Genomic DNA, 23,423 nt, shown 5'->3' on the forward strand with positions numbered 1-23,423 from the left:
TCCTGAACTAATGTCATTCATAATATTCACATTAGGGAACCTGTTTCACACAAATTCTTGCTCAGACCTAAACAATCATTGCTCAAAATGGGTCCCTGAAGCAAAGGTCTGAGACATATGTGATACTATATAATAAGAAATATTTCTCTTTTTATTCTTTGTTCTTCTTTCTTGCTTTCTCCTCTTCTTCAACTTCGAACGGATTAGGGTCAATTTGCCTTGAGCCCTATACTCTTGTACAGGAAAAAAATGTCTGCAAATGCTCCATTCAGGGATTAGAACATTCCTAAGAAACATTTCTACATTAGGGGAACTGAAAATTAGCCAGGCTTTTCATTTCATTTTCATTTTAAAAATCTTTTTATTAATAGGCTTTTCAGAATGACTCAAAAATCACAGACAACTTTTTCTTAATGATTTTGTTTATTGCTCATCAATGAATAACAAATTGATGATAATCATTCTTTACTTCTATTAGTTGGAGGCCATCGTCTGAAAGAAGAAAAATAAAGATTAATTACACTGCTTCCCATTAAAGTAATTAAAAACAAGGGAGTAAAGGGATCTTGACATGCTCAGGTATATTTGGTCTGTCATGTATGTAAGATGTAGCCAACCTTTTGTACTTCTCTATATTTGATTATTTGCGTCCATATTAACACTTACTAGGTAGAAATCAGTGAACCTGGCAGCTTCCGCACCTAGAACTCAGGACTATGAAACATTTTCAGAATCAGAATTAGGTTTAATATCACCGGCGTATGTTACAAAATTTGTTAACTTTGTAGCAGCAGTACAATGCAATACATAATAACAGAAAAAAAAACCTGTGAATTACAGTAAATAAAAAAAGTATTGAGGTAGTGTTTGTGGGTTCAACGCACATTCAGAAACAGGATGGCAAAGGGGCAGAAGCTGTTCCTGAATCATTGAGTGTGTGCCTTCAGGCTTCTGTACCTCCTTCCTGATGGTAGCAATGAGGATAAGGCATGACCTGGGTGGTGGGGGTTCTTAATGATGGACACATCGCTCCTTGAAGATGTCCTGGATACTACGGAAGTGAGCACCCATGATGGAGCTGACTAAGTTTACAACTCTCTGCAACTTACTTCGATCCTGTGCAGTAGCAACCCCCCACCCTCCATACCGGAAGGCAATGTGGCCAGTTAGAATGTTCTCCATGGTATGTCTGTAGAAACCTTCAAGTGTTTTTGGTGACGTGCCAAATCCTCAAATTCGTAATTAAATACAGCCCCTGTCATGCCTTCTTTGTAGTTGCATTGATGTGCTGGATTTCTCTGCCACTGGCCCTGTTCTCTGACATTCCATGCTCTGAGTCCCAGCACTCGCAATGCATTGCCTGTATATAAGGTTGTTGCATTGGTTACCCATGAGGATAGTTCTATAAATGACAACCAAGCAGAGTCCACTGCCAAGAAGGCCCACCAGCGCCTTTACTTCCTGAAAAAGCTAAAGAAATTTGGCCTGTCCCCTAAAACCCACACTAATTTTTATAGATGCACCATAGAAAGCATTCTTCTAGGGTGCATCACAACCTGGTATGGAAGTTGTCCTGTTCAAGACTGCAAGAAGCTGCAGAAGATCGTGAACACAGCCCAGGACATCACACAAACCAATCTTCCGTCCTTGGACTCACTTTACACCGCATGTTGTCGGAGCAGTGCTGCCAGGATAATCAAGGACATGACCCACCCCATCAAAACCAGGAGAAGGCTCAGGAGCTTGAAGACTTGTAGGGCCAGATTTGGGAACAGCTTCTTTCCAACTGTGATAAGGCTGCTGAACGGATCCTGACCCGGATCTGGGCCGTACCCTCCAACTATCCGGACCTGCCTCTCGGTTTTTTGCACTACCTTACTTTCCCTTTTCTATTTTCTATTTATGATTTATAATTTAAATTTTTAATATTTACTATCGATCTGTACTCCAGGGAGCGCGAAGCGCAGAAACAAATATCGCTGTGATGATTGTACCTTCTAATATCAATTGTTTGGCGACAATAAAGTATAAAGTAAAAAATTGACACATGACTAAGATGCATCTTGTACGGTAGATCCTCTGTTTTAGCGGCCTGTGTGTGCTGGTCCAAAACTTGCCTCGATTCGCCTTTTTCCCTAAATCCCATTTCCTGCATCAAGAGCTTGTGATGTTTTCTAAAGTCTCAAAAGGCTTTTAGATGACACTATTCTGATGCTCCCTTTGAATCGCTACCGTCCATTTAAGATCCACATCTGAATCCCAGCTCCCACCTCAGGTCTAGTTCCAGCGCACTTATAGCTGGATGCCACTGAGCAGTTGACCATGGCCTCCTTGGCACATACAGTACGGTCTGATGATAGTCTGCTCAGTTTCCATCAACAACCCTTTCAATAATTAATGTCAGGGTCAGGAGACACTGCTTTCCTTTTGCCTCTGATCTTGAGGAAGAACAAAGGAAATGAGCAGTCACACCAAACAGTATTTCTTTAATGTACACAACTACTAATGTATCTGATCTGATAGGCAGCCCTAATAATTTAAAGCCCAGAACTGGAGAGGTTAAGCTGTGTTCCAGGCACTCAGGATTATTCCAAATCCTTGCTTCCTTCTAAGTGCAGTGGACGAGATAATAGAATCCCTTGCTATTTTTGTAGTAATGCCTTAAAACAGTCCTCCACCTACTCTCGCTCTTGTGTGTTTATGCAGATCTTAAGCCCAAATTTCCCACTTGCTAGTCCAAACCATCTGTCAACTGTCAGATGGAAGACATTGAGATAGTTATTCCATTTTTTTCTCAACAGATAATGACAACTGGGCTCAGTAACAACTACTCACGAGTTAGGGGTATGGTGGGAGATTCGTCGGTGCCCTTAGGTCTAGAGTAGTTAGATCTTTACCACTTATCCTAATAAACTAAACACAGGCAGCTTACGGAGTTCTTTGGTCTCCTGCTTATGTTACTATGCTATAATGGATGTGGAGAGCATTCTGACTGGTTGCTTCATAGCCCGGTTCGGAGGCTTCAGTTCACAGGATTACAAGAGGCTACAGAGGGACGTAGACTCAGCCAGCTCCATCATGGGCAGCCCCCCCCACTCCACTATCAAGGGCTTCTTTAAGGGGTAATCCTCAAGAAGGCAGGATCCTCACCATCCGGGACATGCCCTTTGATCATTATTACCATCGGGGAGAACTTACAGGAGCCTGAAGACCCACTCTCAATGATTCAGAAACAGTTTCTTCTGCATTTGCCATCGATTTCTGACAGTCCATGAACTCAAGAGCATTATCTTATTAATTCCTTTGCTTGCACTGTTTTGCAATTTATAATAACTTCATGCTTTGCATTGCATGCTGCAAAAAAAAACAAATTTAATGTCATATGACAGTGATAATAAATCTGATTATGATTCTGATGTTTGAAGTCACAGAGGCAAACAGACCCCTTTGCTGAATGCACAGTATACAATGCTTAAAGGCAGAGATGATAGCAAATATATATAAACACTTTAGTTGGGCTACCTTTAAATCAGAGAGTGCAGAGCCATAGAAAAGTTAGATCAGTCGATACCAGGGTTCAACAATATAGTTACGAGGAGTATAAAAGCAAAGGCTGTAACAATAACCACAGCTTCAACTGTTATGGGAGGTCTAAATGATATGCTGCCGGCCGTTAAGAACCAACAGTCTGGTGAACAATGACCCAGATTTCTGCTGTTGGGGAATGCAAAAGAACTTAACTCATCATGAGAATTTTTAGATCATGAAACAATTCAAAAGTTGGATTGGAAAATAATTTAGCTGAATAAATCAAATTTTAAAATGCAAAAGACAAAAGGAAATATGGTGCAAATGAATGGGATAATGGAACGAATGCACTGACCCAGGGACATCAGACTGAGCTGACACAAACACGAGGAATTGTGCAGATGCTGGAAATGCAAGCAGCACACATCAAAGTTGCTATGATGTGTGTAGACTGAGCTGACATTTCATTTCTGATTTGCATAACAAGTCCAACATATTAACATTCCTTTCTGCATGAAAATGGTACCTACCTGAGCAATCCAGTAATTGAAGGCGGATACTCGAGTCCAGACTGTGGGTTTCTTATAGGTGTTACATCCATAGGCTGACACAAAGCTGGTTACACCATGGACATACCAGCGTCCATCAGAACCCTGGCAGTTCAAAGGTCCACCTGAGTCTCCCTGAAGAAAATGAGACAAATTGTTTCTACTTTTTAATTCCTTCCTCTATGGTAATTGCCAATGCACAGTACACCACAATTCAGCACGAGCTGGAAGTTCCCCACAATACTTTGTCAAAATGACTGTCCTCCATTATGTGAACAAAAAGTAAATGGGAAATGTTGGAATGTGATTATTTCACATATTGTTGTCAAACACACTTTTGTGTAAGTTTAATGTGGTATCATTCTAACTCTGCAATGGTACAATAAGTAATAAATAAACAAACAAAAAAATTAATGAATAAAACTTATCAAAAATCACCTTTCCTCCCAACTTATACCCTAATTCAGTCTTAAATGAATTTGACACCACTTTGGAGATATAGATCGTCCTTGTCTGGTGGTGTCTGTTAAGTCAATTACAACACTTGCAGAATTTGCCTCAGTTTGTGGTTGATTGAGAAATCAACCCAGTGGTCCAGAGTGAGAGTTGGGTATGAAGCCAAAACTGGGGCCAACATCTGGACTGTGGCTTGCTTGAACAGCCGGACCCAGGGTTAATAAATGTGGTCAGGTTTGTGGTTGATGCCAGGGTTGAGAGTGCCCTAGTGATTAATGTAGAAACCTGTCAGGTCCTGCAGGAAAAGAAACTTACTGTCTTCACCACGTCTAACCTATATGTGACCCTCTGCAAAGCTTTTGACTCTTGACTGTTCTCTGAAATTGCTAAGGATTTGAAATAGACAATAACTTAGGGATTCGGAAAATAAATGCTCACTTCATGGATTGAAAACATCATTGCATAGCGGTCAGGATGTGAATTACCATTTCATAAGTTTACAGTCGATCTAGCATAAGACTCTACGCTCAGAGAAATGTGTAGTACTGGCTTCCAGCAGTCAACCCCAGGTCCCACTCACAATCCAGTGGACCAGAACACTCTGATGGCAGTAGGCAACAGAACTTCTAGCCAATTGGGCTGCCAGAAACACAAGCTGCAAATGCAGCTGCAGTTTCTACGTGGATAGAGAGGCTTCCAACTGATACATTGGTGGGGTCATCACCTGGAGCTAATGGAGTTTAGAACCAATTACCTCATTTGCTGGGGGCATTGTGTGGCATCTACTGGCACTTCTTCATTATGTTGTGGATTGGAGTTTTGGGACCTCAAGTTAGCCATGTGAAAGGACCTGCCTTATCTCTCACTTCAATAGGCTCAAATAAATATCTGGATTTACTACGTACATTGCATCCGGACTTTTCAGCACCTCCAGCACAAACCATGGTCTCTTTCACAGTAGTGCCCCACCAGGCTGGTGCACTGCAATGCTCATAGTCAATAACTGGTATGTAAGCTTGCTGTAGCTTTGCTGGAAGTGGTCCATTCGCTGTAATGACAAAAATATTCCAGTCACAATGATGAAATATCAAAAATATCGCAATGTAGATGCACCTGTAAATGTTGCATTAATGATACAGAGTTTCTCTAAAGGTCCCTACTGTCACTGTTCTTTGCTTTGACCAAGGGTTGATTCTCACCATTCTCTTTATGGAAAAGATATGAGAGTTGTCCAATTCATAATGCAAAAAAATCTCTGTGTAAAGAACAAAGCTCTTCATCCCACTCTTAACTATGTCAAGACACCAATTGATGACAACAAGGCACTGCAGCATTATAGCTAACTTGAAAAGCTGTTGAGACAAAAGCACATTGGATACCCGTCGTACTGTTGTCAACTCCCAGACCCAACAATTTCAGTGATTTCCAGAGGGTCTTTCAGCTTCTGCCCACTCTGTAGACTTCAACTCATTTAAACTTTTGCTACTCATGGCTGTAAGTCCATGTGTTCCCTGACTTACATTGACTTTAGTTTAAGATGTCCATACTTCTGACAGACTCATAGAGTCATACTGTGTCAGAACTGGTCCATGCCAAAAAAGGTGCCCATCCAAGCTAGTCCTATTTGCCTTTGTTTTGCCTATAACTTCCTAAACCTTTCTTAATAAACAATACTACTAAATCCACATGGTCTTTGTTAGGATGTTTTCTGGAATTATGGTACAGGTGTCCCCTGCTTTTCGAAACCTCACTGTTACGAAAGACCTACATTAGTTCCCTGTTTTCGCTAACAGAAGGTGTTTTCACTGTTACGGAAAAAATCAGCGTGAGATAAAAAAAAATCAGCGCCCGATAAAAGGCAGCGCGCGTCCCCCGGATTCGGAATGGCATTGCTTAAACACGTTGCATTGAGCAGCCATTAGCAAGATGAGTTCTGAGGTATTGGAAAAGCCTGAAAGAGCTCGTAAGGGTGTCACACTTAGCATAAAACTAGACATAATTAAGCGTTTCGATCATGGTGAACGAAGTAAGGACAACGTGAGTTTGGCTTGTGGAAGCTGACGAAGATGACGTTGAAGAGGTTTTGGCATCCCATGACCAAGAACTGATAGATGAAGAGCTGATGCAATTGGAAGAGGAAAGGATAACAATCGAAACCAAATTCATTAGCGAAATGAACGTGAAGCAACTGCGTGAGATTTTCACTGCAATGATAAAGTACGACTTTAATTTTGAAAGGGTACGTAGGTTTAGGAAATATTTGCAGAATCGTTTGAGTGCTTACAAAGAACTGTATGATAGAAAAATGCGCGAGGTTCAGCAGTCAAGCAAGCCTTCCACATCAGCCACTGCAGACAACGAACCTCGACCTTCGACATTGAGGCAGGCAGTCATAGGAGAAGGTGACCTGCCTGCTCTAATGGAAGCAGATGACGATGAGATAACACCCCAGTGTCCCACCACCCCAACCCCCGGGCCACAGACAGATACCGATTCGCAGAGAATGCAGCAGTAGCCGGGAGGCACACAGCACATCTTTTAAAAAAAAGCCGAAATAAACATGCTAATTAATTAGGTGCCGCTCGACACGTAATTGTCAGCCCAGATCAGAGACGATGCAATCAGCAATCGCCTCTGATCTGGGCCGACAATTACTTGTCGGGCAGCACCTAATTAATTAGCATGTTTATTTCGGCTTTTTTCTTAAAATGTGCTGGATGCCTCCCGGCTACTGCTGTACCCCTGCATGCTTCGTGGATCGGTATCAGTCGGCCCGGAGGGTGGGGGCCACTACACCACCCCAACCTGCGACGACTCAGCCGGACACACCATCATCAGTGTACTCGGCATTGTCCCAATTCCGGTAAATGATACTACACTGTACATACATTATTTCTACTTTATATCGGCTGTGTATTTTTACGTGTTATTTGGTATGATTTGGCAGCTTCATAGCTTAGAGGTTACTGGAGAGAGTGTTTTTGCCAACAGCGCTTGAGTGAGATTTTCTGCTTAGAGCGCTTGCATCAGATTTTCATCGCAGAGAACAGTGCCGGCAATGATTGTGGAAAAGTATTTCTACTTTATATAGACTATGTATTTATCATATCATTCCTGCTTTTACTATATGTTACTATTATTTTAGGTTTTATGTGTTATTTGGCATGATTTGGTAGGTTATTTTTGGGTCTGCGAACGCTCACAAAATTTTTCCATATAAATAAATGGTAATTGCTTCTTCGCTTTACGACATTTTGGCTTATGAGCCGTTTCATAGGAACACTCTACCTTCCAATGGCGGGGAAAACCTGTATATAGCAAATACTAATTTTAACAGCAGCCAGTCTTCAGACCTGAAAGTGGACAGTAAATTGAACTTAAAATGCAACTCTGAACAATGGCCTTTTATTTGACCACAGAAGCCTGTATAAGCATGAATACAGCCCAGAATAGGTGGGAATTAACATTCATTTTGGGTGTTTGAACTGTGGGTGTGAAGACTGAGTTGTTTGAAAATTATATGCAATTCAAAGGAAGCATTGTAGATACATTGTAACTATAGAATTGTCCTGCTGATACCTTTGATCTTTAGCAGATAAAAATACCATGTAATATTGGGTCAGGCAGGCCTCTTCTTCCAAGTGTGCCTCGAATATCATGTCTGCATACTTGTTTTGCTAGAATAAAGGCTTCTATATCCACTAGCTCTGTGTCCCTCCAGTGACTTTGTTCACAGTTACAACAGCCTTGTAAACCTACCATCCTAAAACACCCTCCTCAAAATCTCCATACTCCCATCTTTGTCCAACTGTAGAATGCTCCCTCCATTTGTCCTACCTTTTGAGTACACATTTACTGGAAATCTGAAAAAAAAGAAAATTCTGGAAATGCTCATCAGGTCCAGTAACAGCCGCGGAGAGGGAGGAAAGACTGGTCACCTTTTGCCAGAAAAAAAATGTTGACGGTTTGTGCTGACTTACTGTAGAGCCGGCCCCATCCAGTAATGTAGCAATAAAAGTTATTGGGAAGAATTTCACCGTAAGGTGGAATACAAGCAATCTGAACTTTGTCATTCAAGACTGCATGCTCTGAGAGCTTGATTAAAGCGATATCATTCCTGCAAAAGAATGGAAATTCCTACTTAATGCTCAGTTATTCAGTTATGCAACACAGAAATAAGCCCTTCAGCCTGCTGAATCTAGACTGGACATCAAGCATCAATTTTACCCTTCCTACATTTCTATCATCCGTCCCCAGATTCTTCCACACACTTAACTGCCAAATGCAATTAATGGTGCCCAATTAATTTATCAACTCATCTGTCTTTGGGATATGAGAGGAAACAGCAGCACTCGGAGTTAATTGCGGGGGGTGGGTTTGGTCACAGAGAGAATTCACAAACTCCACACCTGCAGCACCAGAAATCAGGATTAAAACTGGGTTGCCAAATCTGTGAGGCAGCAGCTCTACCAGCTATTCTAGCGTGCTGTCCACTTAATCATTTTTGGAGCACATTTTCCTTTTACTCAAATAGTTAAGCAGAGTAATCCCTCTTTCAGCAATTGAGGCCATGCAAGTCAGATATTCACGCTTACTGTTCCCTTATAGAAAGAAGTGTTGCCCTTGATGCGTACCTATGAGAATTCACCTCTCCGAGAAGGGCTTCCTAGAGTCCTGTTCTACCCTACCACATCATACCAAGAAAATTGTATCTGAAACACTGAATTACTACCCTCCCAGTTTTTGTCAGAATTTGCAGCACCCTGCTGAATTATGAATATTACAAACATTTCTTGACCAAAGGAGAGTTGAAGTCCAAATTTTCTCCTTGAGCATAGTGCAGCTAGCAGAGGGAGTGAGGGGAGTTTGAAGGATAGTGGCATTTCCAATAGTGGCTGTATCACATTGCACAGACTGCTCCACACAGGAACACACAGGTGTATAAGATGATGGGAGGCATTGATTGTGTGGATAGTCAGAGGCTTTTTCCCAGGACTGAAATGGCTAACCCGAGAAGGCACAGTTTTAAGGTACTTGGAAGTAGGTACAGAGGAGATGTCAGGGGTAGGTTTTTTACGCAGAGAGTGGTGAGTGCGTGGAATGAGCTGCCGGCGACGGTGGTGGAGGCAGATACAATTGGATCTTTTAAGAAACTCTTGGATAGGTACATGAAACTTAGAAAAATAGAGGGCTATAGGTAACCCTAGGTAATCTGTAAAGAAAGTACATGTTCTGCACAGCATTGTGGGCCAAAGGGCCTGTATTGGGCTGTAGGTTTTCTATGTTTCTGGAGGAGCTTGGCAGTACAGGCAGCATCCATGGGAAGGAATGAACAGTTGACGTTTCCGGCCGAGACCCTTCTTGAGGACTGGTCCTTCATTGGGACCTTTCACACAGCAAACTTAGAATATTCTTAAAATGAATTGGATATCATTTCATCAACATTGACCAATGTCACTGATGAACATAGACAGAAGTTAATGATTGTCAGCATCCAATATCCACAAAACAAACATGATTCATCACCTGAAAGCCCTTTATACACACCACTTATTAGTTATTTTCGGTACTTAGAGACTTCCTTTCTACACTAATGCAGAAAAAAGTAACATTGTCAGACATCCCACCCTGCAAAAACTCATTTCAGAGAGGTAGCACCATCAATTTGCAGGAGACTCCCGGAACATCCAGGAGATATGGGATGTCTGCAATAGAGTAGCTCCTTAGCAGCTAGCCAGCTAGTTTAAATAACATTAGCTATGCTAGTGAACGAATGACACCTGTTAAATTCACCTCAACATGTCTTTTACAGTCTTAACCCACCATGGGCAATAGAAAAGTCACTGTTGTAAACAGTGCAGCAAGCAACACTGTCATTATTTTTGACCACTATTAAGCAGTGGTACACTTTAGTGTAGTCTGGGGTGACGTCTGTTTTATATTTTCTTTTTTTGGAATACTCTGTCGCGGCGCACTCTCGCTCTCGTGCTCTCTCTCTCTGTCGCTCTCCCGCTCTCACTCGTTCGCTCTCAAAAAAATTGATTTCCGGAATATTGTATATAATTTGCGGGCATCAGGGAGCCACTATTAATATGCGGGAGACTCCTGGAGCTTCCAGGAGAGATGGGATGTCTGCATTGTTCTAATAATAGCTACACTGGCTCTTATAAATGAGTAGGCCGTAAGGTCCTGTAATGCTTTGACTGTCCACAGTATACTGCTCAGAAACAGTGATTCAAGTCATACGTGTTGTGCAGACAAGAGTTTGACAGTCCATGCCACTGGCAGAGAAGAGAAGACTGTTTCAGGAACACTCCAGCCAGGCACAAATGGTACTGCATTTTCAAAGAAGAATCATGTCATGACTGCATGCAGTAAGAGCTGGACATTGTTTAGTCCTGAGCATTTGAAGCATCTTAAGTTTAATTCTGAATAGCTTTTTTGTTATAGATTCCTTACTATAAGCAATTTGGACAATATATTATGTACTAAAATGAGGAAGAAGACATTAATATGTATCAGTAATGAGCATCTAATGAGGTTATGACTTACCCACAGGCCACACAGTTCATATTCCATTGTGGATGAACAAAGATACCACTGGGCTTTATGAACTGCTCTGCACCCTCTTCAACATCTCTGTCATACTCTCCCAGTACCACACGGTATTCCCGTCGATTACTATCAACAAAAAACAGCATCAAATATAAACCACATTTACTCCAGGAATGTAGCCGATCTTGATGAAAAGGAAAGAAATATATTGAAACTGCAGCCATACTCACGAGATACAATGGCCAGCTGTCATAACCCAGTTTGAGGAAATTAGCGTCGCACCACAAGTGTGAGAAAATGAATTGCTTCCTGGATATCCAACTCGCAAAGAAACCTAATAGTAAACAAAACTGCAAGTTAATATTGCACTTTTTTTTGGCAACATGTTCTGTACTCATTTTTCTTCCTTGATAGGTGATTCTGATTGGAGACATTTTCCTCACCTCCTTCTCTCACAATCATTCTTGATTCTTTTCTACTTTAATTTTCTACTTATAACCAGAGGATCCCAAAAATTACTTTTCTTCCCTTTCCTACACCATTTCCTCTGTAATTTCCTGAGGTAATAAACCTAAGACTCCTTCTATTTCTCATCGTCATCTGCACCTTGGTTACATTGCTGAAGAGAACTACACTTGCTTGTAGACAAGACTCATTCCCAGAGCCCATGCCTATTTGCACGGACTTGGCTTGGACATTGACTCCCCGCATCCTTGAGCCAGACAGTAAGGTACAGGAATATTGGCTTCATGTAGCGAATCTCTGCGGCCCCACCTTTGGAACACCTTGACAACTTCGGAAAGGGCACAAACCTGGGAGTGAAGCCATACCTCCTGTCAAAGCTAGCAAGGTTTTTCAATAGTGTCTGTGGTATTCAGGGTCAGTTACATTTGCAAATCATTTAAACATTTTAAAAAACTTCAGGATTTATTCAAGGCATGAAGAATACTAAAATAAAAAAGCCAAATCTAAGTAACCAGGCAACAGGAATTCTGCAGATGCTGGAAATTCAAGCAACACACATATAAGTTGCTGGTGAACGCAGCAGGCCAGGCAGCATCTCTAGGAAGAGGTGCTGCCTGGCCTGCTGCGTTCACCAGCAACTTTTATGTGTGTTGTCTAAGTAACCAGGCTTACATTTACCTTTCTAAACCAGCAGATAGACCTCTGAGGTACCAGCATTCCTCCTGTTCTGGTCTCAAGTCTCACTACTGCCACCATGCTTAGCAGTCAAGTCTCTAACATCTGCATTCCCATCCTTACTCCTCTCCATTCTCCCACCCCACTTCCCTTTAAGATGCACATTAATCCACTCTGACAAACATCAGCCTTAACATCTCTTTACTTGGCACTCCGTCAAATGTTTGTTGGTGGCTCTGTTGTTTTGGAAGTTCTGCCATGTTAATGGGAATATATGCTGTAAATCCAAGTTGTTCTTTTGTTTTATTTGGCAACTGATAACTGCCTTATTGTATTTCCCTCCTGCATCCCCCTGGTTTTAGCTCTGCTCAGTAAGGAGTGAAGCTCATGACCAGAGTATGACCGTGCTGTCTAGGCTGACTCTTACTGTATTTTCAAGGATGCTGCTGTTGAGTGAGATGGAAAAGCAAGACGTTACCTTCCATTCCTACTGACTGTGAAACATCTGACGGCATTGGTGGATATGGGAAGAAACCGCAGGGGGAATGAGAAGTTCCCACACAGGCAGTCCCAGAGGTCAGGATTAAACCTCTGTCATTGGAGCTATGAGACAGTGGCACCACTATGCCACATTTGTTGTCACCTTTACATTGTTCTTCATTTTGCTAAGTCAACCTCATAAAATTCAAACTTAAGAGGCATTTAATCGTGACTAGTTTCTAATGACTTTGATCCCTAACTTCTCCCATCTCCTTGTGCCTTGTCTTTGACGTGCCTTGCCTTTGAAAGGTACTTGAAGCATTTGGACCAGAGGATATACTGTATGTGCACAGAGGAACCTTAGCTTCTGCAGGATAATCCTCTTATTTCCACAGTCACTGATTGAAGTTTTACACTTCCCATTTGGTTTTCCTCTGTCTTCTAGTATTTAGGGAGTTTGAGTTTAAAACCCTGTTTTCTCACCTGCCATGGCCAGCTGTATGGCCTCGCATCAATTCCATTAACCACTTTTGAGGCATATGGGGTGTAGTAACTCTGTCCACAGCCAGATGCTGGAAATACAGGAGTGACAGGTTAGCTGTGCAGCACCTCATGACATGTATTTGCATATTTAAAGTAGCCATTCCAAATGTGTGCTTTGCAATTATAGTGCATTGTTGTAATGGAAGTGAATCTGTGCTTGCTTTCTTCGAAAGGACACCGCGGGTCGGTGCTGAATTCCTCCATCAATTTTCAATGGAATCGAACATCAGGAGGGGCCTAGGACATGAAGCAGATACAGGCCTAAATAAAGCCTTTCCACAAATCTGGGAAACACTGTGGTAAGATCGCTATTAGACTTAATGTGGAGTGGGGAGTATCTTGGGGGGAGTAGGAAGTTCAAATGCTCACATTCCTGGTGAGATTTTCATCTACCCCAACACCCTTTCCCTGGGTAAAACTTTCCAATTTGTCCCCATTACCCAAAAATCATTTCCAGGACTGTTTTGAATCTCACTGGTTTGAGAACTGACTTATTTATGAATCAACAACTTCTAAAGATCTTTTCTTTCTCAGGCTGTGCCTCAGTACTCTATTAACTCGTTGCATTTTGCATGCATTGCTCACACTGAAACTGACATTTTTTTAGAGTAGCGTGACATCTTTGAATTCAGAACTGATTTACCATGATACAGTATATCTGTACTCATATTAACTTCCAATGGAGATTTGCCTAGCTGGTTGCATGGAAAACTACTGTTGGCATCAGACACATCAGAGGCAACCAGGGGGACAGTGTATAAGAAGGCCATCAGGTCAGACCTTCATCACTCATAGTTTACAGAAACACATGCTCTCTGACATCATCTTGTCTTAAGTTTTACCGTTGCTGACAATGCCCAAAGCAGCCACGTTTCTAAATTCTGCATTCTCTTCCTTAATCTCAAACCGTATTTCAGAAGAGAAGACTTCATTGACTTTTCCTTCGCTGCAGGCTTCCTCAGAGTGCAAGTATTCATAGACTGCAGTCATGTTGTATTACTCTGTTCAGAGATTACCTTGGCAACCTCCTGTCATGACTACCTGGAGGGTCTCGGTTGCTCTCATGGACTGTTCTGGGCTTTGTCCTTCCCCAGTAGGTCCAGAACCCTCTGATACTGGGGAACACTTTCTCATCCTCTCTCATAACAGGGTCATCCATTCATGAAGTAGCTGTATTCCCCTTTGGCTGGAAGAATATTGCTTCTATTATGGAATGCCCTGTTGGGTGTTAGCTGTGCAGATTATACGTATTAGGCCAATTTCCAGTAATGGTTAGACCTTGCAACACATCATCTGTGAATACTGCACTGAAAGGGACAACGTTAGTTCCAGTATGACAGTGGAGAACACAGTAACGCAGTAAGGGAAATCTTAATGCAAGATGGAAATGCTTATACAGATTTGGGGTGACACATATAGGTGTTACAATGCAATTAAAATGCTAGAAGATAATTTCTAGACTATCATTGTTCCTTTTTAGGTGTGCTAGTGGGCAGTGACAAGTTCATTCCACATTATCTGATTAGATGGCATTTTCTGTTGGTGACTTACCACTGGCTGCAAGCAGGACAACGAGAAGCAACTGATACATCTTGCTGTGTTACCGAGAGTCCCAATGTACAACTTGGTCTTTTATATACCCTGCTTGCAACTACCTTTTGGATCCTTTTGATACTTTAATAATCCTGATAGCTGCTTTATTTCCCACATTAAGTGGAAAGTTAAACAATCTGAGGTCCTCACGTCAAGGCCGCATTGTTTATGCAGTCTGCCATCTGCCATGGGAGCATTCTTACACAGGTCACTCATTTCTGATTTGTGTGGAGTGACTACACTAATTGTGAAACTTTTGCTGTGATTGATGAACAGAGTTACTGGAGAGACCCTGAATCTGGTTGATATGAAAGGTCCTTCATCATGGCTAGCAGGCATTCTCTCCTTGACCCTCTCAGTAGCATCAGCCCAAACTGGAAGTACAACAAATTTTTACACTTACTAGAACAAAGGTAATAATTCAATACAATTATAATAGGTATAATGCATTGCCCTGAATCCCAAGCAACTTGATCCCTAAGCAGTGACACACACAAAATGCTGTACCTCTTTCTATAGATGTTGCCTGGTCTGCTGCGTTCCACCAGCATTTTGTGTGTGTTGCTTGAATTTCCAGCATCTGCAGATTTTTTCATTTTTGCCCTAATCAGTGAGTTTGTTGACCTAACCTAGAGGCTGTTGTGGGTGAGGTGTAATAAGGCTTATAGGAGTGAATTTGAATTTCAGGTTATGATGCAAAATGAGTGATTGTAAGTCAGTATTTACGTATACTGTAGCTCTCCCATTAAAGACATTTGAAGTTGATAATGAAGCTGATGTGGTGAAGAGGGAAACAAATTTAGGCTGAGTCACAAACAAGAGAAAATCTTAGCTAATTCCTGTTTCTGATCCAATCTTGTGGTGAAAATCATCAGTTTAAAGAACCCTATAATAAGGTGTGTTTAGAACCTCTCCAAATTAAATAATGCACGTGGCACATGACAAATGATCACTTGAGCCAGATTCTAGAATGCTTGAGGAGAGGATCACAGTCAAGACACAGGGGCATGTAAGCTGATTCTAATTTTTATATGGATGTCCTTCTAAAGATCAGTTAATTTGCCACAGAACTCTTATTAAAACCTCTGAGCATTGATCGACTCACACACCACACTTTTATTACTAGAGCAATTATCCTTGTAAAACTGCATTGCTAATGTCAGGTATTTATTTAGACATCCTATCCATCACGTTTAAACAGCTCGTTGTGACTGTGAAATTAATCACTGGAGAGACACTAACACTTGTTTATATAAATGGACAAGCAGGCATTCTCTTGGAGATCCACACGGTGGAGTGACCCTGAACACAAGGTGCTGTATAACAAGCTTTTATACTATAAAGAGCAAAGGTAAAAAGCAGGTAATTCAACATGATTTCTTTGTTTACTGCTTTATTTTGAATCAGATGATAGTTCCATTGAGTTATATACAGTGTTTACAATGGGAGCACAGTCTAATTGATGAGACACCTTTTAACGTTCAAACACCTTTGTTGGGACAAAATAATTCACAACAATGGTCTAAATACTTTTGAAGTTAGTGACAACAGACACCCAAAATTAATACTCAAGCACCACTTTTATTAATAGAGCAATTATACCCGTGACCGTGTTTGATGTGCAAGTCGACAAAATCAGTCTAGATCACAAGATCACAAGACAAAGGAGCAGAAGTAGGCCATTCGGCCCATTGAGTCTGCTCCGCAGCTCCCCCATGAGCTAAACTATTCACCCATCTAGTTCCAATTTCTGGCTTTTTCCCCATATCCCTTGATACCCTGACTAATTAGATACCTGTCAATCTCCTCCTTAAACACCCTCAATGATCGAGCCTCCACAGCTGTATGTGGCAACGAATTCCACAAATCCACGACTAGTTTGCAAACTTCCCTGAACTTGGTCACAATGGTGTAAAGTAACTTAGCCTCCGTTGCCTAGTTTGTTGTAGGCCAATTAACATACCTCCAAAATTTAACTTTGACCTTGACTTTGATTGGCTGATACATTTGAGAACATCTCATGGTCCTCTCAGTTTCTGCTTCTGCTTGGTACTGCGCAAGTACTGCTGGACGGCTGTTATAACGCGCAGTCGGTGTCAACAGCGTGGGAGTTAAATTGTAAAGTAAGCTTTTTTGACTAGATCCCCTAAATCGATTTGATTGAGTCTACCTTTAAAAATATTAATGTCAGAAATACTGCGCAGGTCTGGTGGCAGAAGATTCCACTCTCTTGATGATGTTGGATAGAGGGAGTACTGGTAGCAAATCTTATTGAATGAAGGAGTTTTCAATATGTGAAGTCCAGTTTGCTGTCGAGTTGAACTGACCCTGTGACGAATTTGGATGTTTGATGGAGTGATGTGAATTTTTTTGAAAATGAAAATTGGCCGGTTTTCAAGTGGCTCCCATTGAAGGTTAGAGAGCATGTTGTGACACTGGAGTTCCTGCTGTAATCATTTAACACAAAGCGAGCAGCACGGCGTTGGATTTTTTCTTATTGTTAGCTTGATGGGGATCCCATATGACCGCGCAATGCTCAAGCTTTAGACAGATGAGTGTCTTTTAAGTTTATAAACAAGTTTATAAACCACATCACTTAAGCAGCTAGTCCTCTCTAGTTGGCCACTAGCCTGTGCTCCGTAGATGGTACTGTTTGTTTGGAGGACTTAGAAAACTGTGCTTTATGTTTCAAACTAGTTACTGCATGTTACATACGTTAAGAACTGAAGACTCCTTCTTGCTTGAATTAATACCTGCTTTATTCACATTATTCCACAACTGCAGAATTCCAAACATATACCCACTTCTTGGCCCCAAGACAGAAATCTGATCCAGGACAAGCAAGGTTCAAGGATATTCTAATTAAGCAAGCCAGCAAAAATGTCTTTCACTAAGAACCCCGTCCACAGTTAGTAGGCCACGATGTGTTATGTGGACCTACATCTATCATCCGTGGCTACCTATAAGGAGCTAGCACAAGATGTAATAAAATATTATTCTAGGCATTCAACCATGTCCTCTTCTAGGATCCATTAAGCTCTTGATAATTTATGATAATTACTGTATCGAGAGATTAAATAGACGAGGCTTTGCACTCATGGCATTTTATGTGTTGCTTCCTTCCCGACTGGCCCACTGCAGTACACTTTGCATCTTTACCTTCACCCACTCAGACTCCGTGTAACTTCGATGCTGCCAGACTTGTTTGTCAGTAGTTACTGCATGGCAACCTATTTTGTCTCAGGTTCCCAGGCAGTAGTTTATGTTACATGGCATGACAGAACACTGTCAGAATAAATACAAGTCTCTCAGACCATTTGCTCTGTCCACACGTTTAGGGTGCTCTATATCAGAATGTCTGGAAGGACCTCTTGTGCTTCTTTTTGCCGGATAGCCCCACCATTGAAAGGGACCCATTCATTTGTCATTCACTCTCATCCAGGCTGCAATGATGAACCTCTGGCACTCTGTGTACTTTCCTTTACTCGCTGTCCCTCATGACATGGTTTGCTTGGACATCAAGGTTGTAGAACTTGGTGTCTTTGCCATAATTTGGATCTCGTCCTGTCTATTTTCCATTCTGAACAATCTTCCCAACAGCTCACTCCCAGAACCAGCCTTCATTACAAAGAGTCAGTTACCATTACACTTTAATGCTTTCATCGTGGTTTGTTGACATCACTGGTCATATCTTCTGCATTCCAGTTCCCATTCCTTCTCATCTGCAGATGTGCTTCCAGCAGGAGTGGTCAGATGTGAAGCAGGAGGAGGGTATTCACCACTTAAATTCCTGGATTGTTAGCAGACTTGGTCCCTGTCCTCCAGGGGTGGGGGGGGGGGTCGTAGTTTCTTCTGTTATAAAGGCCCCTTCCATCGTGCTGCGCTTCATTTAAAGTCTGCAGCACTCTTTTTCCCATTATATAGTGGGTTTTTGGGTGCAATGGAGCCCATCTGCGGTTCTGGGCACCTTACGGGTACAAAAGATGGCACCTGCAGAGGGTTCGCTCTCTTTTTTTTCTGCCACCCATGGGGCCCACCTTCAGGCTGAATTCACGACCAGTCCTAAGAAAGAGAATTGCAGACATACACGCCCGCCCACCCCACCGCCCAGCAGTTTGTTCAGTTAAGTATCTGTTCGTAGCCTGCTTACTTATTGGGTTTTGTAAATTGGAGAGGTTTAGCAGAGTATCTGTTCATCTAAAGGTAAGTGAATGTACAGTGTAGTGGTTTTGGATAGCTTAGACAAATACTTGTTTAGCTAGGTTCCCGATTTAGTGTTTCACTGTTAAGTAAACACCTCACACACCCATTTTTAAGTCAGTGTCTCCCGTTTCATTCATTGGATCTGCAGACCTGCAGTCCTGTGTTCCAGTCCCCTGGTCTTCCTGTGAGGTTGAGGTGGTGACGACTCATACTAGCGTTTCCACTGGCCGCTGCACTGGGTCTGTACAGGGACACAGATATCATTTGTCATCCGCACCACGTGGGAGAAAAGCTGCCTTATCAGGCAGTTCCCTTCCCTTGATTGTGGGAGGATGAGCTTTGCTCTGAAGGAACCTCTAGCTCGCTCCGATAAGCCACAAATTGCTGCTGTGTTCGGTCCTTCAACATTTTGTGCTAGTTGCAAGGGTCCTTCACAGTTAAATCTGTTAACTGTCTCAGGCTGAGTCTTGTAGAAGATTAAACATACAAAATAATTGACTGCAAACACAATTAATCGCTGATAGACTGCATATTGAACGATGTCATCGTTCATTGCTCAGCATCGAAGGAGATTATGAGCACTGCATCTCATACTCTGTATTTAGTTGTCAGCAATTGATTAGGCCCATCAATGTCCATACGTGGGGCTCCATCCACCAAAAGTGGAATTTCCCATTTTAATTCCCATTCCCTTCCAACATGTCAGTCCACGGCCTCCTCTTGTGCCACAATTAGGCCACCCTCAGGGTGGAGCAGCAACACCTTATCTTCTGCCTGGGCAGCTTCCAACCTGATGGCATGAATATTGATTTCTTCTTCCAGCAAAGAAAGTTTCCCTCCCCCTCCCCTCTTCTTCTATTCCCCACTCTAGCCTCTTGCCTCTACTTACCTGCCTATCACCTCCTCCTAGGTCCCCTCCTTCTTCCCTTTCTCCTATGCCTACTTGCCTCTCCTATCAGATTCCTTCCTCTCCAGCCTTTTACTTACCCCACCCACCTGACTGCACCTATCACCTCCTTCCTTCCTCCCCCCTCACCCCAACTTTCTAATCTGGCATCTTCCCCCTTCATTTCTAATCCTGACGAAGGGTCTCAGCCCGAAATGTCGACAGTTTGTTCATTTCCATTGATGATGCCTGAGCCGCTGAGTTCCTCCAGCACCTGCAGACTTTCTCATGTTTATGGTCTGGATTCTCCTTCAGTTTTACTGGCCAAAGCTGCACAAATTCCCACTCACACTTCACCAATGCAGTATGTCCAGGGCTCTGTGTTCTTTACCTTATTCATCTCCTTCACACTGCGTGGACACCGGACGTTTGCCATTACAGGTCGTCCACAGTTTATCAACACCCATTTCATCAACAGCGCGTACAAACGAATGAGCATTTGGGAGATCTGTCGGCTGCTGGGACCTGTCGTGTGGGAAGTCGGTACGGGGCTGCATTTCTGATTTGCAAAACTGTCTCTCGGTTTCAAATACTTATACTTTATACTTTACACTTTATACTTCATTGTCGCCAAACAATTCATACTAGAACGTACAATCATCATAGTGATATTTGATTCTGCGCTTCCCGCTCCCTGGATTACAAATCGATAGTAAATATTAAAAATTTAAATTATAAATCATAAATAGAAAATAGAAAAATGGAAAGTAGGTTAGTGCAAAAAAACCGAGAGGCAGGTCCGGATATTTGGAGGGTACGGCCCAGATCTGGGTCAGGATCCGTTCAGCAGTCTTATCACAGTTGGAAAGAAGCTGTTCCCAAATCTGGCTGTACAAGTCTTCAAGCTCCTGAGTCTTCTCCCGGAGAGAAGAGGGACAGAAGGTGTGTTGGCTGGGTGGGTCGTGTCGTGTCCTTGATTATCCTGGCAGCACTACTCCGACAGCATGTGGTGTAAAGTGAGTCCAAGGACGGAAGATTGGTTTGTGTGATGTGCTGCGCCGTGTTCACGATCTTCTGCAGCTTCTTCCGGTCTTGGAAAGGACAACTTCCATACCAGGTTGTGATGCACCCTAGAAGAATGCTTTCTACGGTGCATCTATAAAAATTAGTGAGGGTTTTAGGGGACAGGCCAAATTTCTTTCGTTTTCTCAGGAAGTAAAGGCGCTGGTGGTCTTCTTGGCAGTGAACTCTGCTTGATTGGTCCAAGTCAGGTCATTTGTGATATTGACCCTGAGGAACTTAAAGCTTTTGAACTGTTCCACTATTACTTTCATGTGGGTGCTACTGAACTACGGTGCCTGCGGGCAGGAATGAGGAACAGCTTGTGTAGCCCCATTGACCCTGCCAAACTCCTGAGTAGGTCTGGCAGTCCGACCCATTGCAACTACACTAAATCTTATCAGCATTCATGGGAGTTTGTGTCACTGGCCCTCATTCGGTCTGATGTTACAGCTAAATGTGCATTTTCTTGCCATCCATTGGAGTGGTACTGACCTGGCTCCTGCTTATTTAGGAATGACTAGTTTTCATGGTTAAAGTGAATTGTCCTGACTATGGGGGTATTTCCACTTTTAATTATTGCTTCAGCAGGGATCAGATGAGGAGCACTCTGACCAAGGAATGTTGGGAATACCAGCATTGTTTACCAGTTAGTGTTCTAAACATAGCACGGGTCAGTGACGGCAGTGGTTACCTGTTTGTCTGTCGTTGCAGCCATGAGGGCCAGCTCTTTATCATTGGTGATGACTTCTTACAGCAGTGAGACACTGGTGCTAGTTCTCTTTCCTTGAATCCAGCATCAGCCATCCTGTGTAATCATGCACACTGTGGAATATATTATTCTGCGCTCTAGATGTCCAACAAGCCTCAAAGGCAGCAGCGAATATGGAAGATGAAGGCATTGTGTGTGCTTACTGAAGGAATTTGATGACCTGGGAAGGAGCAAGGCAGCTCCTGGTGAAACTGTGGTGTCCAGGACATCGTCAAGGAGTGATGCCTCAAAAGGGTGGCGTCCATCATTAAATACCCCCAACATCCAGGTCGTGCGTTGTTCTCATTGCTTCCATTAGCAAGGAGGTACAGAAGCCTGAAAACACACACTCAACAATTCAGGAACAGCTTCTTCCCTTCTGCCATCCAATTTCTGGAATGGACATTCAACCCATGAACACTACCTCACTATTTTTTTATTTCTATTTTTGCACTACTTACTTAATTTAACTATATATATATATATATATATATATATATATATATATTTACTGTAATTCAGTTTTTCCCTATTATTATGTATTGCATTGTACTGCTGCAGCAAAGTTAACAAGTTTCACGACATATGCCAGTGATACTAAACCTGGTTCTGATTCTGATTCTGAGCCCAGAAGGAGGCTGACAGTGTAGACACCAGTTGTGTAGATTCACCAAGTGCTTCAGAAAATCTCCATGACTTGATGCAGGCCAGTGACCCATTTATTTTTTACAGGGCTATAAAAGTTTATTTACCTCGCCCTGGCTGACAAAACAAGCAAAGCCAAGGGTTCGGGGCCTTCTCCTCCGGAGATTCTGGTTACCACACAGTAACAGTGGCAGCGAAGCGGGCATTTGAGAGGTTTCTCCAGATGTTCCTCCGTACTCTCATGTTTGTCTCCATCAAATCAGAATTGTGCACGGTCCCCTACTTGACAAATAACAGACATCACCACCGAAGTGGCCGCGCGTGCTGCGTCGCGCCGCCATCTTCTCCTCCTCCTCAAGTATCAAGTATAGCAAGATCAAGTATCAAGCATTGGAAGATCCATGCGGTGCTGCCTGTAAACTGCACGCACTAGTACAATCCATTTTCCTCCTCACCTTGTCTCCACACCTTTGAGAAATCTTCAAGAGGTGATGCCTCAAGAAGGTAGCATCCATCACTACCATCAGGGAGGAGGTACAGGAGTCTAAACATCCACACTCAGTAATTCAGGAATGTCTTCAAATTTTGCAATGGTCCATAAACCCATGACCACTACCTTGTAATTCCTATTCTTTGCACTATTTATGCATTGATTCTTATAAAGCACAGTATAATTTATGTCCTGCGCTGCTGCTGCACATCATACAAGTGATAATAAATCTAATCAAAATCAGAATCAGGTTTATTATCACAGGCATATGTCGTGAAATGTGTTAACTTTGCTGCAGCAGTACAATGCAATACATAATAATATAGAAATAAATAACTAAATTACAGTATATGTATATTGAATAGGTTAAAATAGTGCAAAACAGAAATATATATTAAAACAACTTCATGGGTTCAATGTCCATTTATGGCAGAGGGGAAGAAGCTGTTCCTGAAGTGCTGAATGCGTGCCTTCACGACACTGATTGGCCTAATCTCAAATGAGGCAGCTACAGAGGAGTCATCACCCTGACACTGGGGTGTCAAG

General features: G+C 42.3%; 1 protein-coding gene across 1 annotated transcript; it reads right to left on the minus strand.

Annotated features, from left to right (window-relative positions):
* Window positions 1-474: 474 nt before the first annotated feature.
* LOC140188484 (proproteinase E-like) lies at window positions 475-14,841 on the minus strand. Its single transcript, XM_072244779.1, has 8 exons — window positions 14,802-14,841; window positions 13,191-13,279; window positions 11,318-11,421; window positions 11,085-11,213; window positions 8,513-8,649; window positions 5,438-5,580; window positions 4,059-4,211; window positions 475-492 (listed from the first exon to the last, which is right to left on the minus strand). The coding sequence occupies exons 1-8, from the start codon at window positions 14,839-14,841 to the stop codon at window positions 475-477; spliced, it is 813 nt and encodes a 270-aa protein (XP_072100880.1).
* Window positions 14,842-23,423: the final 8,582 nt, after the last annotated feature.

Source organism: Mobula birostris, chromosome 27 (genome assembly GCF_030028105.1).
Source record: "Mobula birostris isolate sMobBir1 chromosome 27, sMobBir1.hap1, whole genome shotgun sequence".
NCBI lineage: Eukaryota > Metazoa > Chordata > Chondrichthyes > Myliobatiformes > Myliobatidae > Mobula > Mobula birostris.